This window comes from Penicillium paradoxum, assembly GCF_028828445.1.
Source record: "Penicillium paradoxum strain IBT 22861 chromosome Unknown utg000005l_segment0_segment0, whole genome shotgun sequence".
Lineage (NCBI taxonomy): Eukaryota > Fungi > Ascomycota > Eurotiomycetes > Eurotiales > Aspergillaceae > Penicillium > Penicillium paradoxum.
Window position 1 is genome coordinate 2,561,849 of NW_026643183.1, and position 13,098 is coordinate 2,574,946.

The 13,098-nt window shown below is 50.3% G+C and overlaps 3 protein-coding genes across 3 annotated transcripts; 2 read left to right on the forward strand and 1 right to left on the reverse strand.

Annotated features, from left to right (window-relative positions):
* Positions 1 to 16: 16 nt before the first annotated feature.
* N7457_005987 (mismatch repair ATPase MSH1) lies at positions 17 to 3,315 on the reverse strand (the record flags this gene model as incomplete). The annotated part of the gene is made up of 4 exons (XM_057177031.1): positions 17 to 1,740; positions 1,800 to 2,721; positions 2,779 to 3,222; positions 3,268 to 3,315. The coding sequence occupies 4 exons, from the start codon at positions 3,313 to 3,315 to the stop codon at positions 17 to 19; spliced, it is 3,138 nt and encodes a 1,045-aa protein (XP_057031333.1).
* Positions 3,316 to 3,445: 130 nt separating this feature from the next.
* Positions 3,446 to 10,105, forward strand: N7457_005988 (ATP-dependent RNA helicase BRR2; the record flags this gene model as incomplete). The annotated part of the gene is made up of 1 exon (XM_057177032.1): positions 3,446 to 10,105. The coding sequence occupies one exon, from the start codon at positions 3,446 to 3,448 to the stop codon at positions 10,103 to 10,105; it is 6,660 nt and encodes a 2,219-aa protein (XP_057031334.1).
* Positions 10,106 to 10,632: 527 nt separating this feature from the next.
* On the forward strand, positions 10,633 to 12,877 carry N7457_005989 (oligopeptidase family protein; the record flags this gene model as incomplete). Its single annotated transcript, XM_057177033.1, has 2 exons — positions 10,633 to 10,664; positions 10,753 to 12,877. 2 exons carry the CDS (start codon positions 10,633 to 10,635, stop codon positions 12,875 to 12,877), a joined length of 2,157 nt encoding a protein of 718 aa, XP_057031335.1.
* Positions 12,878 to 13,098: the final 221 nt, after the last annotated feature.

Sequence of the window (13,098 nt, forward strand, 5' to 3'; positions counted from 1 at the left end):
CAGACGCTACCTCAGATCAATCTTCATCGGTGATCCGAGGCGATGGCCCTTGTTCCCTTATCTTCTGGCGTACTCGCATAGCTAATTCGAGGGTTTCTTTAGGTAAACCAGCTAGCTGGGCAACCTTCAGCGCATGAGATTGGCGATTGACACCTTTGCGCAGCCGGTGAACGAAAGAGAATGCACCCGAAGCCATGTCCTTAACATCGGTGCAGTATCTCGCCAGCTTTTCGAAGCCCTCTGTCATGTCCGCAAGGGCATGGAAATGAGTGGCAAAAAGAACCCGAGACTGGGTATGATAGTGTAAATGATGTAGACAGGCGAAGCCAACAGCGGTGCCATCTTCAGGAGTAGTGCCTCTGCCTACTTCATCCATGATGACAAACGACTTGGGAGTGGCCTGTTTGAGAATAGTAGCGGTTTCCAACATTTCTACCATGAACGTGGATTGGTCACGGAAGAGGTCGTCTGCTGCACCTATTCGGCTGAAGATTTGATCGACGATGCCGATCTCAGCATAAGCTGCAGGTACGAACGATCCAACCTGTGCGAGAATTGTGATCAGAGCATTTTGTCGCAAGAAAGTGCTTTTGCCTGCCATGTTTGGCCCGGTAATGAGCCATATACGCTCAGAATCGCCCAAGTAGCAATCGTTGCTCACAAATGATCGCCCTTGTTCCTCCAACCCCAGTTTGACAGTGGGATGTCTTCCACCGACAATTTTATGGCAGGTGCCGTCATTGAGAATCGGTCGTATCATTTGCTGTTCCTGAGCCAAAGTTGCGAATGAACATGCCACGTCTAACTCATCCATGACTGCTGCGTTTCGGCGGATCTTAACAAGGTTTAGGATCACTTCACGTCGCAGACGTTCAAAGATTGATTGCTCCTCTTGGCGAATCCGAATCTTCGCCTGGTCCATTCTGGACCCTAAGTCGGTCCAAGTTGGTAGGTAAAATGACCGAGTAGATTTGGTAGACGAGACATTACGAGTGACCCCCAAGTCTTCCAGAGATTTTTGGGATATCTTAGTCCCTTTAACATGGCAGATGTGGCCGAGCCCTGGTGTCCATTTGAGACTCAGGGCTGACGAATCGACCGAATCACGGAGATGTCGAGTCAGTGAAATCTTTTCATCACCCAACTCTTCCAGCTCTGCGTGGAGTGCATTCAAAATGCTGCTTGCGTCACGCCTCATAATCCAAGTATCCAGAGGACCGGACTCAATATCAACCTTGGCAATTCTCTCGCTCTTTTTTGCTCTGACCTTTTTCGGGAGCGCTTTGAACTCGCTCGATGTTCCCTCATTCATAGTTACCTGCTGCGCCAGACTCGCTGCCTCCGCAGCGGTACTATCCTCAATGCGCTGCTTTTGTAACAGACCTTCTTCATCAATAGCCGCTAAAATTTTCTCTGCCAGCGCGATAGGACCATCAAGAAAAAGTCGGGAGACCATGCCGGCAAGACTATGGTTCGAATCAGAAGCACTAGGCGAGACTGGCCCCTTATTGTGATTGAGGAGAACTTGTCTGACTTCCTTAGAGGCCTCGATAGCGCGCGAGAGACATATCAAGTCATCTGGATCCCCTTTTCCAAATGCAAATTTTTGAACTAAACGCTGAGAATCGTAACTGCGCTTCAAAAGCTGGACGACGCTGTCACGCAGCTCCACATGTTCTATGAAGACCGAGACGAGGTCTAGACGCTCATTGATAACTTGTAAAGACGTAGACGGGGAAGCTGTGTGCGGCGAATTAGTCAATGGTTGAAAACGTTTTTTAAATTATGGTGGAGCATACTGAGTCGGTCTCGCAAAAGTCGTGCACCACTTTTTGTGGACGTCCTTCGCACGGCGTGGAGAAGACTTCCTTTCCCAAAGCCGTCTCTCGCTGTTTCGAGAATCTCAAGACCACTCAAGCTGTTACGATCAATGCTCATAGATTCATTCAAATGTCTTCGGATTGGGGGTTGAAGTTTGAGATTTGATCCTCGTAACTGCACGCGAATGTACTCGAGCAGGCTGTACCCAGCCGCTACTTCCTCTGATGTGAATGAGGCGCGCATAGCTTCGAGGACGGGGGACTCGAGCATTGGACCCCATTCAGACACTGGTTTAATTGCTCCGGGAAATTGAAAGAAGGTGACAAGGCGATGATCGTGTCCAACAAGCATTTGCAATTCATGTCCAATAAGATCTTGCAAATTCTGATCTACTAGAATTTCGCGAGCTCCAATCCGTGCAATTGCAGAGGGTAGCATTTGAGCCGTTGTGAGTTGAGTGAAGAAATCGCCAGTTGAGAGGTCAAGCCACGAGAGTCCCACTTTTTGGGGCACAGATGACAGTATATGTTGATGGGTTTCGTTGCTTACTTGTTGCTTTGATTGCATTTGCAAAGTCGGAATGTCCAGGTATATGGCCAACAAGAAATTATGCTCTGAAGGGTCAATGAACTTCTCATCAACCAGAGTGCCAGGCGTGATTATCCGAGCAACCTTTCGATCGAATAGGAGGCCCCCAGAACGTGCTTTATCTTCTGCGTTGATAGCAAATTCTTCGCTAATAGCAACATACTTGTTGAGGTCTTGGACAAGGATCTTTAGAAAACGATCGAGCTGGAAGAAGGGGAAACCAGCCATCGGAACCGGTCCGCCATTGGTTCTTTTGGTTGCAAGTTTGAGGCTAAGCAATGGTGCCAGTTCTTCTGCTTGTTCGAAATAAAGCTACATAATACGAGTTTAGCCTGAAGTCTGCTAGGCATGCATTGCCCATTATCGTACCTCGTAGAAGCCACCGACTCGGGTCAAGACAACACAGTTTTTGAATGTCTGCATATTGTTTCGGTGTCCCTGCACCACAGTCGGGTAGCGAGGAGCCTCATCTACCCGATCGTCGTATGCTTCGAGTTTCAAAATTCCCTGGGGGAGATCTTTCAATTTCACCGTCGCTTTAGTCTTTGCGCCTCGTAGGTAAGCTCTCGGGGCCGCGATGGATACGCGTGGGTGTATAGAGGTTCGACGCGCATAATGACATATAGATCGGTGTATATGGCAACCAGAAGATGAGTATACTCGAGCAGCGAGAGGTCTCAAATAAACTGGCATCAAATGAGAGAGGGACGAACCAGGGCGCATTGTTGCGACGCGCTCCCAATGTCTGGAGTGGCAGAACCCTTCAAGCTCCCCTCTTTCCGCCTTCGCCACCGAAATCTTCCCGAGCTGCTCCTAGTCTTCATCCATCTGCAACCTTGGCTAATATTTCTTCCTTACAAGTAAGGTTACTTGCGGCAGGAGTATGAGCCAGGTTTGTGAGACCATCTAAAATTGATCAATTGCCGACATTTCGTGTCTCGGCGCGACCTGAATCTTGACCTCCCGCAGGCAGGTTCTTGTCGCAACTCACTCTTTCTTTCCATCGTTTTCTCCATTCAGCCATATAACCACCAAAATGGCGGATCAAAATATCTCGCAGTACAAGTACTCGGCGATGTCCAACCTGGTTCTCCAGGCGGACCGTCGTTTCATCAGTCGCACCCATGATGAGCCCACTGGAGACCCGGAGTCTCTCGCAGGTCGGATTGGGATTCGGGAGATGGGTGGACGGGTTGCGCGTGATGACGCTCCGAGATCCAAGAGGGCAGCTCTGACAGGTCTCGAGCGGGGTGCAATTGGTGAGGGTGAAGATGTGCTCTTACGTGAACAGAAGAAGCGCCAACGCGGACAACCAGCACAACTAAGGGGCCAGGGCATCCTTTCAGCAGCCGATGCTTTCGTCGAAGGCTTGAAATATCGACCTCGCACACCCGCCACACGAGCCACGTATGACCTCATCCTCACAATCACCGGAAGCCAACTTGGCGATGTTCCCCATGAAGTCGTTCGAAGTGCCGCCGATGCCGTGCTGGAACTACTCAAGGACGAGGAACTGAAAGATTTCGATAAAAAGAAGGAGATTGACGACCTTCTGGGAACCTCAATGAACCCAAAAGAATTCAACGAGCTTGTGAACCTAGGCAAGAAAATTACAGACTACGATGCCCAGGATGAAGAGGAGGAAGTAGACGGTGGTCTCGATGAAGAAAGTGGCGAACTCGATGAACGCCAAGGCGTTGCTGTCGTCTTCGATGAAGATGAAGAAGATGAGCGCATGGGAACGGTGGACGAAGTGCGAGACGATGACGAGCTTAGCGACGAGGAGGAGGCAGACGAACAAGAACGATTGGAAGCCGATGTCACAGCTGCTCAAGACGAAGATGGCGACGAAATGGTCATCGATGGAGGCCTTGGACGAGATGATAAAGCCGCAGACAAGGCGGGATTGAATGTCTCCGCTCGTGAGATCGACGCTTACTGGTTGCAACGACAAATCGGTGCCATATACGCAGATGCCCATGCACAACATGAGAAAACCGACGAAGCACTTGCAATCCTCGGCGGAAAGGATGAGGATGGCGCACCCAGATCCCTGCGTGACGTCGAAAACGACCTCATGGAATTATTCGATTACGACCATCCCGAGCTTGTTGCCAAACTAGTCACTAATCGTGACAAGGCCGTCTGGGTTACCCGTTGGAGAAGAGTTGCAGAGGATGCGGATGCGCGTAATCTTGTGGAGATTGAGATGGTCGAGGCCGGACAACGTGCAATTCTTGATGAAATCCGTGGCAAAGAAGCGCGCGACGAGCTTGGAGCCCGGCCAGATAAGAAGATGAAATTCGACTTGATGGACGTTGATGTTCCATCAGGCCCAACCCCAGACGAAAAGCCTGCCGAAGGTGGCCAGGCTGGTATCCTTCAGCCCAAGAAAACGATAAATCTGGAGAACCTTGTCTTCCACCAAGGCAACCATCTTATGACCAATCCCAATGTTAAGCTCCCCCAAGGCTCAACTAAGCGAACATTTAAGGGATACGAAGAAATTCACGTGCCGCCACCCAAGGCCAAAAAGGAGCCAGGAGAGAAGAACATTCCGACCACTGACCTGCCAGAGTGGGCCCGTGTAGGGTTTGGAACCTCGAAGGAACTTAATCGTGTGCAAACAAAATGCTATCCTTCAGCTTTCCATGATGACGGCAATTTGCTTGTTTGTGCTCCCACGGGTTCTGGCAAAACGAATGTTGCTATGCTCACGATCCTTCGAGAAATTGGAAAGAACCGCAATCCCGAGACAGGAGAGATCATGCTCGACGATTTCAAGATCATATACATCTCTCCTTTGAAGGCCTTGGTTCAGGAGCAAGTTGGGAATCTCGGCAAGCGCCTGGAGCCTTATGGCATTCGAGTGTCTGAACTTACAGGTGATCGCCAGCTCACCAAGCAGCAAATCGCCGATACCCAAATTATTGTTACGACCCCTGAAAAGTACGATGTCATCACTAGGAAGGCATCTGAAACTAGCTACACCAACCTTGTCCGCCTTATTGTCATCGATGAGGTTCACCTTCTCCATGATGACCGTGGCCCTGTTCTTGAGAGCATTGTCAGCCGAACAATCCGCCGAACCGAGCAGACTGGAGAGCCGGTGCGCATTGTGGGCCTCAGTGCGACCCTCCCCAACTACCGCGATGTCGGAAGCTTTTTGCGCGCCGATCCTGTTAAGGGCGTGTTCCATTTCGATGGGACGTACCGTCCTTGTCCCCTCAAACAGGAGTTTATTGGTGTTACTGATAAGAAGGCTATCAAGCAGTTGAAAACTATGAACGACATCTGCTATACCAAGGTCATGGAGCAGGTCGGCCAGAACCGAAATCAAATGCTCATCTTTGTCCACTCTCGCAAAGAAACAGCGAAGACAGCTAAGTATATCAGGGACAAGGCCCTTGAAAACGAAACAATCGGTCAGATTCTGCGTAGCGACGCTGCCAGCCGTGCCATTCTCTCAGAAGAAGCAGACTCGGTAGACGATGCAAACCTAAAGGATCTTATGCCTTACGGTCTTGGTATTCATCATGCTGGTCTGAGTCTTGCCGACCGTGATTCTGTCCAGGCACTTTTCGCCGATGGAAGTATCCAAGTTCTTGTTTGCACAGCGACACTCGCCTGGGGTGTCAATCTCCCAGCCCACACCGTTATCATCAAGGGAACTCAGGTCTACTCTCCCGAAAAGGGTGCTTGGGTCGAGTTGAGCCCGCAAGACGTTCTGCAAATGTTGGGACGAGCTGGTCGGCCTCAATATGATACTTTCGGTGAGGGTATCATAATCACATCGCAATCTGAAATTCAATATTATCTTTCGCTCATGAACCAACAACTCCCCATCGAGTCACAGTTGGTGAGCAAACTGGCGGATAATCTGAATGCGGAGATTGTCCTTGGCAATATTCGTACCCGCGATGAAGGCGTGGACTGGCTAGGCTACACCTATCTATATGTTCGGATGCTCCGGTCGCCTGGCCTTTACAGTGTTGGCGCCGATTACCAAAATGATGATGCCTTAGAACAGAAGCGTGTTGATCTCATCCACTCTGCTGCGGTGATCCTTGAGAAAGCCGGTCTCGTCAAGTATGAAAAGAAGACCGGACGCCTACAGTCGACTGAGCTTGGACGTATCTCCTCGCACTACTACATTGGTCACAACTCGATGTTGACCTACGCTCAACACCTACAGCCCTCTATCACGACCATTGAATTGTTCCGAATCTTCGCCTTGAGCGACGAGTTCAAATACATTCCGGTTCGCCAGGATGAGAAGCTTGAGCTTGGAAAGCTCCTGGGACGTGTGCCCGTCCCTGTCAAGGAGACCATTGATGAGCCCCATGCGAAGATCAATGTTCTCTTGCAGGCTTACATCTCCAGACTCAAGCTTGACGGGCTTGCCTTGATGGCAGACATGGTCTATGTCACGCAATCAGCTGGACGTATCATTCGCGCGATCTTCGAGATCTGCTTGAAGAAGGGTTGGGCCTCCGTGGCCAAGACTGCGCTCGATCTTTGCAAAATGGCCGAGAAGCGCATGTGGCCTACGATGTCTCCTCTTCGCCAATTCTCTCACTGCCCAAGAGATGTTTTGCAAAAAGCGGAACGTATCGATGTGCCTTGGGGTAGCTATTTCGATTTGGATCCTCCCCGTATGGGTGAGCTGCTTGGAATGCCCAAGGCTGGACGTACTGTGTGTGACTTGGTCTCCAAGTTCCCTAGACTCGACGTCCAAGCTCAAGTCCAGCCCATCACACGGTCCATGCTGCGTGTAGAGCTAACCATTTCCCCGAACTTTGTTTGGGATGACGATGTGCACGGAAATGCTCAGGATTTCTGGATTTTGGTCGAAGACTGCGATGGAGAGGAAATCTTGTTCCATGATCGATTTTTGCTTCGTGGTGAATTTGCGAAGTCCGAAATGAATGAGCACCTTGTTGAGTTCACTGTTCCTGTCACCGAGCCAATGCCTCCGAATTACTTCATCTCGCTTGTGTCTGACCGATGGATGCATTCTGAGACGAAGATTGCTGTTTCTTTCCAGAAGCTGATTCTTCCCGAGCGCTTCCCTCCACATACGCCTTTGCTCGACATGCAGCGCGCCCCGGTCAAAGCGCTGAAGCGCGAGGACTATCAAGCATTGTATCCTGACTGGCAGCAATTCAACAAGATTCAATCCCAGGTCTTCAAGTCGATCTTCGAAACTGACGATAATATCTTCATTGGCGCCCCCACCGGAAGTGGAAAGACTGTATGTGCTGAGTTGGCCCTGCTTCGTCACTGGTCAACGAAGGAAAGCGGTCGCGCAGTCTACATTGCGCCCTTCCAAGAGCTGGTTGACCAGCGGCTTGCCGACTGGCAGAAGCGGCTTGGTGGTCTGGGAGGAGGCAAAACTATTGTCAAGTTGACAGGCGAAACCACAGCCGATTTGAAGCTTCTCGACCAGGCTGACCTCGTTCTTGCCACTCCTACCCAATGGGACGTGTTGTCTCGCCAGTGGCAGCGACGTAAGAACATCAAGTCTGTGCAATTGTTCATTCCTGATGAACTCCACCTGCTCGGCGGCTACGGTGGATATGTGTATGAAGTGATTGTATCTCGCATGCACTACATGGCACTTCAGACCGAGCAAGAAATGCGCATTGTAGGCCTAAGTGTGCCTCTTTCTAATGCCCGCGACATTGGAGAGTGGATTGGTGCTAAAAAACACACGATCTACAACTTCAGTCCACATGCCCGTCCTGTACCACTTGAGCTTCATCTTCAATCCTTCTCCATCCCTCACTTCCCATCTGCCATGCTCGCGATGGCTCGACCGGCTTATCAATCCATCCTGCAGCTTTCTCCCGATAAACCAGCTCTGGTCTTCGTTCCAAGCCGTAAACAGGCTCGCGCCAGCGCTGCAGATCTACTTTCTGCGTGTGCTATTGATAACGATGAAGATCGCTTCCTAAATGCCGATGTTGAGGAACTTACTCCGCTACTTGAGCGCATACACGAGCAGACTCTTGCCACATCACTTTCTCACGGTATTGGCTATTACCACGAAGCCTTGAATGCCACCGACAAGCGCATTGTCAAACACCTGTTCACCATCGGTGCGATCCAGGTGTTGCTGGCGTCGCGAGATGTGTGTTGGGAACTGGATATCACGGCTCATCTGGTCATCGTCATGAACACTCAATTCTTTGATGGCCGCGAGCATCGCTACATAGACTACCCCATCAGCGAGATCTTGCAGATGTTCGGCAAAGCCTCTCGTCCCGGCCAGGACGAGATTGGCCGTGGTGTCCTTATGGTGCCAGCAGTGAAGCGCGATTATTACAAAAAATTCTTGAACGAGGCCCTCCCTGTTGAAAGCCACCTACAAGTCTACCTACACGACGCCTTTGTTACTGAAGCAAGCACAAAGACTATTTCTTCCACCCAGGATGCGGTTGATTGGATGACATACACCTACTTCTACCGCCGTCTTTTGACAAACCCTAGTTTCTACGGCTGCAGCGATGTGGGCCACGAGGGTCTTAGCACGTTCCTGTCAGAGCTGGTGGAGAACACACTGAAGGAACTATCAGAGGCAAAGATCATCGACCTCGACGAAGAAGATGACAGTGTCTCACCCTTGAACGCTGCCATGATTGGTGCTTACTACAACATCTCGTTTGTCACAATGCAGACCTTCTTGCTGTCTCTGTCGTCCCGGACAAAGCTAAAGGGCATCCTGGAGATTGTCACCTCGGCGACCGAGTTCGAGTCTATCCAAATGCGTCGCCATGAAAAGCACATTCTTCGTCGTGTGTATGATCGTGTGCCTGTCAAAATGGCCGAGGTTTCTTTCGAATCCCCTCATTTCAAGGCTTTCGTACTCCTTCAGGCCCACTTCTCCCGCATGCAACTGCCTCTTGATCTTGCCAAAGATCAAGAAGACATTGTTCGCAAGGTTCTCAACCTGCTGAGCGCTTGTGTTGATGTTCTCTCGTCCGAGGGTCATCTCAACGCAATGAACGCAATGGAATTGTCCCAAATGGTGGTTCAGTCTATGTGGGATCGCGACAGCCCTCTGAAGCAGATTCCCCACTTCTCCCCTGAAATGATTAAGGTGGCCCGAGAATACAAGTATGTATCATTACACAGATCTATGCAGACATGCGCTAATAATCCTTCCTGCAGTATCAAAGATATCTTTGACTTTATGGAGGCCATGGATCCATCAGAGAACAAGGATTACGCTACATTAGTGAAGCGTCTCGGCCTTGACAACAAGCAATTGGCTCAAGCTGCAGCATTTACTAATGAGAGGTATCCCAACATTGAGCTTGACTTTGAAGTCGAGGACGCCGACGACATTACTTCGGGCGAGCCTGCATACCTCAAAGTCAAGATTGAGCGGGATATTGAAGAGGACGAGGAGCCCGATGCGACTGTCCATGCACCATTCTATCCCAGCCAGAAGATGGAGAACTGGTGGTTGGTCGTTGGAGAAGAGAAGACCAACAGCCTGCTTGCTATCAAGCGTGTCACCATCGGTCGTAAGCTGGAGCTGCGCCTGGAATATGTGGTCCCTACTCCTGGAAATCATGAGTTGACGCTCTACCTCATGAGCGACAGCTATGTTGGCGTGGATCAGGCGCCCACATTCAAGGTAAATGCGGCTGAAGGAATGGACGAGGATGAGAGCGAAGAGGAGGAGTAAATTTGATGATGTGATTTGTGGTTTGTAATAATAGTCATGTTTCTGGAGCTTTAGGATACAAAAGGTCTTCTTTATCCCTTTGCTATGTCCTGCCCTATAGCATCGTGTGCAACCTAGACCTAGACCTCGGCTTCAAGGATTCACCGCTTGATCTACACCGTCGTTTGCATGGTATGTGATGGAGAAATAAGACAATCCGTTCTGTGCATCCATGATCTTCGATAGAGCCATCGAGGCATCCAGGCACTCCCCAAAGAGGAATGCGAATGAGGTCATCTCCCCCGTTGCCAGGAAGGTACACGGCGCTTAACCCGATCAGGATCACCGATCCCCCGCATGATCACGTTGCCCAACCTCCCCTGGCTTCTTCAACTCCTCTCCTTTGATCTTATTTCTCTCCTTCGTATCAATAACCTGCTTGGCAGTAGTCTATTTTTGTGTCTAACCGGTTGGACCCTTCGTTTAAGCTCAATTAGACCCTTGGAAGCTCCCCCGAGCTTCCTATCTTATCGCCATCTCGATCTGATATGGCCATTCGTTCGATGAAGTTCACTCCTGAGTAAGTAGTCGCGATATACTCTGAATATTGAGGAACCGCAATATTTATTGAATCTCATTGGCCATTGAGCTAACACTTGCCCCTTCAGGGTCCTGCTCGGTGCGCCTAGAAGGTCCTCTGCCGTCCCCAACGCGGCTGGCACCCTAGCAGTCTACACGCAGACATCCTACTCCTTTGAATCTCATTCCAAGACCAATGAAATACGTGTTATAGATATCGAATCTGGCAGGTCTGCCCTCATCACCAATGATCCTGGCGCCAGCAACCCGCGGTGGGTAGACCATAGCGACCAACTGGTCTGGCTGAAGACCAAAGGCAATGGCAATACAAGCTTCATTGTAGGCGATGCCCGCCAGGCTGATAATACATACACCGCGGGTACCCTTCCAGGCCCCGTCTCGGACCTAAAGGTGGTCGTTCTCGAGCCGGGAAAGGTTGGCTTTGCTGTGACGGGCAAGGCCAACACCGATGGTTCGCTATTTAACCCCCACGATGCGAAAAAGCCATATACAACCGGCAAGCTTTACACATCTCTCTTTGTTCGACACTGGGATTCATATGTTGAGCCCCAGAAGAATGCGATCTTTTATGGCTTGCTGGAACAGGCGCCTCTGTCACCGGCTCGCAGAAGGTCTGGGAAATACTCCGTCTCGGGACTTACCAACTTGATCGCGGTCACAGGGCTGACAGGTGTTGAGTCGCCAATCCCACCTTTTGGTGGTACTGGGGATTTTGATATAAGCCCATCAGCGATTGTGTTTATTGCGAAAGATCCCAACCTGAATCCCGCGACTCATACTTCATGCTCGTGTTACTATGCTCCTATGGTCTCATGGACTAGCATGAGTGAGCCAGATACAAAGATTTGCAAGGTCGCCGGCCTTCAAGGCGCGATGTCATCTCCGGTTCTTAACTCAGACGGCAGCTCTATTGCACTTCTGGCAATGCGCGAAGATGGGTATGAGTCGGATAAGAACCGGATTCTGTATGTTCCTAACCCGTGGAGCGGAGAAATGATTGAAATTTTCCAGTCAGATGACGGCGAGGGACTCTGGGATCTCAGCCCCTCGGTCGTGTCCTTTGCTCATGATGACAACTCACTGTTCCTCCACGTCGAGGAGGCTGGCCGCGGAGTTCTCTACCAGCTTCCGTTGCATAATGCACAGAAGATCAAGCCTGACTCTCTAAAGAGACTGACTGGCTCGGGATATGTGAATGACGCCGTTCCCGCGGGTGCCAATTCCTCCAAGCTGTTTGTGTCTAGCAGCAGCTTGGTCGATAACAGCCTGTGGACCATCATTGATCCAGCTCACCCCGATGACATCCAAATGGTGTCCTCGAATGGGAGGAATGGTAGTGCATTTGGCTTATCTTCATCCCAAGTCGATGAAATCTGGTTCAAGGGAGCTGAAAATCATCCTGTCCACGCGTGGGTCGTGAAACCGTCCGACTTCAAGCCTGGAGAGAAATACCCACTTGCTTATCTCATTCATGGTGGACCCCAGGGTGCATGGAATGATCAATGGAGTACGCGCTGGAACCCTGCTGTTTTTGCCGAGCAGGGTTATGTCGTAATTACTCCGAATCCAACAGGCAGTACAGGCTATGGCCAACCCTTTACTGACGGTATCAAAGGCCAATGGGGCGGTCGGCCCTACGAAGACCTGGTCAGGGGATTCGACTATATCGAGCAACATTTAAGTTATGTTGACACCACGCGCGCGGTGGCGCTGGGCGCTTCATACGGCGGTTACATGATGAACTGGATACAAGGCAATTTGCTGGGGCGCAAATTCAAGGCGCTGGTCACTCATGACGGTGTGTTTAGCATGACGTCCCAGCTAGCTAGTGAAGAGCAATACTTCCCTCTGCACGATCTGAAAGGCCCGATCTGGAAAGTCCCCGAAAACTGGGCAAAATGGGACCCGTCGCGCTTCACCGAACACTGGAAAACGCCTCATTTGATCATCCACAACGAGCTGGATTACCGTCTGACCATTGCCGAGGGTCTAGCTGCGTTTAATGTGCTTCAGATGCGTGGCATTGACAGTGCTTTCCTGACGTTCCCTGATGAAAATCATTGGGTTCTGAATCCCGAGAACTCATTGATGTGGCACCGCACCGTGCTCAACTGGATCAACAAAAACGTAGGCCTACCGGCCGTGTCGGAGGAACCCGACCTGACACGCAGCATCGGCAATATGTCGCTGTGATAACAATACTTTCTTTGATATTGGATATTTGGGCGAATCAGGAAACTACCTACTTGGGTATAGTTGGACATGAAACGTATACAATGGATAGTTATGTGACATGGATGTAATTGTTCTTTTCTTGGAAACAAAGATTAATCTGGGGTTCTGCTTGAGAATCTTGATTGGAGAGGCTCAAACGATGTCTTTGTGACTCAAAGAAACTGTTTTGGGCTTGTTTC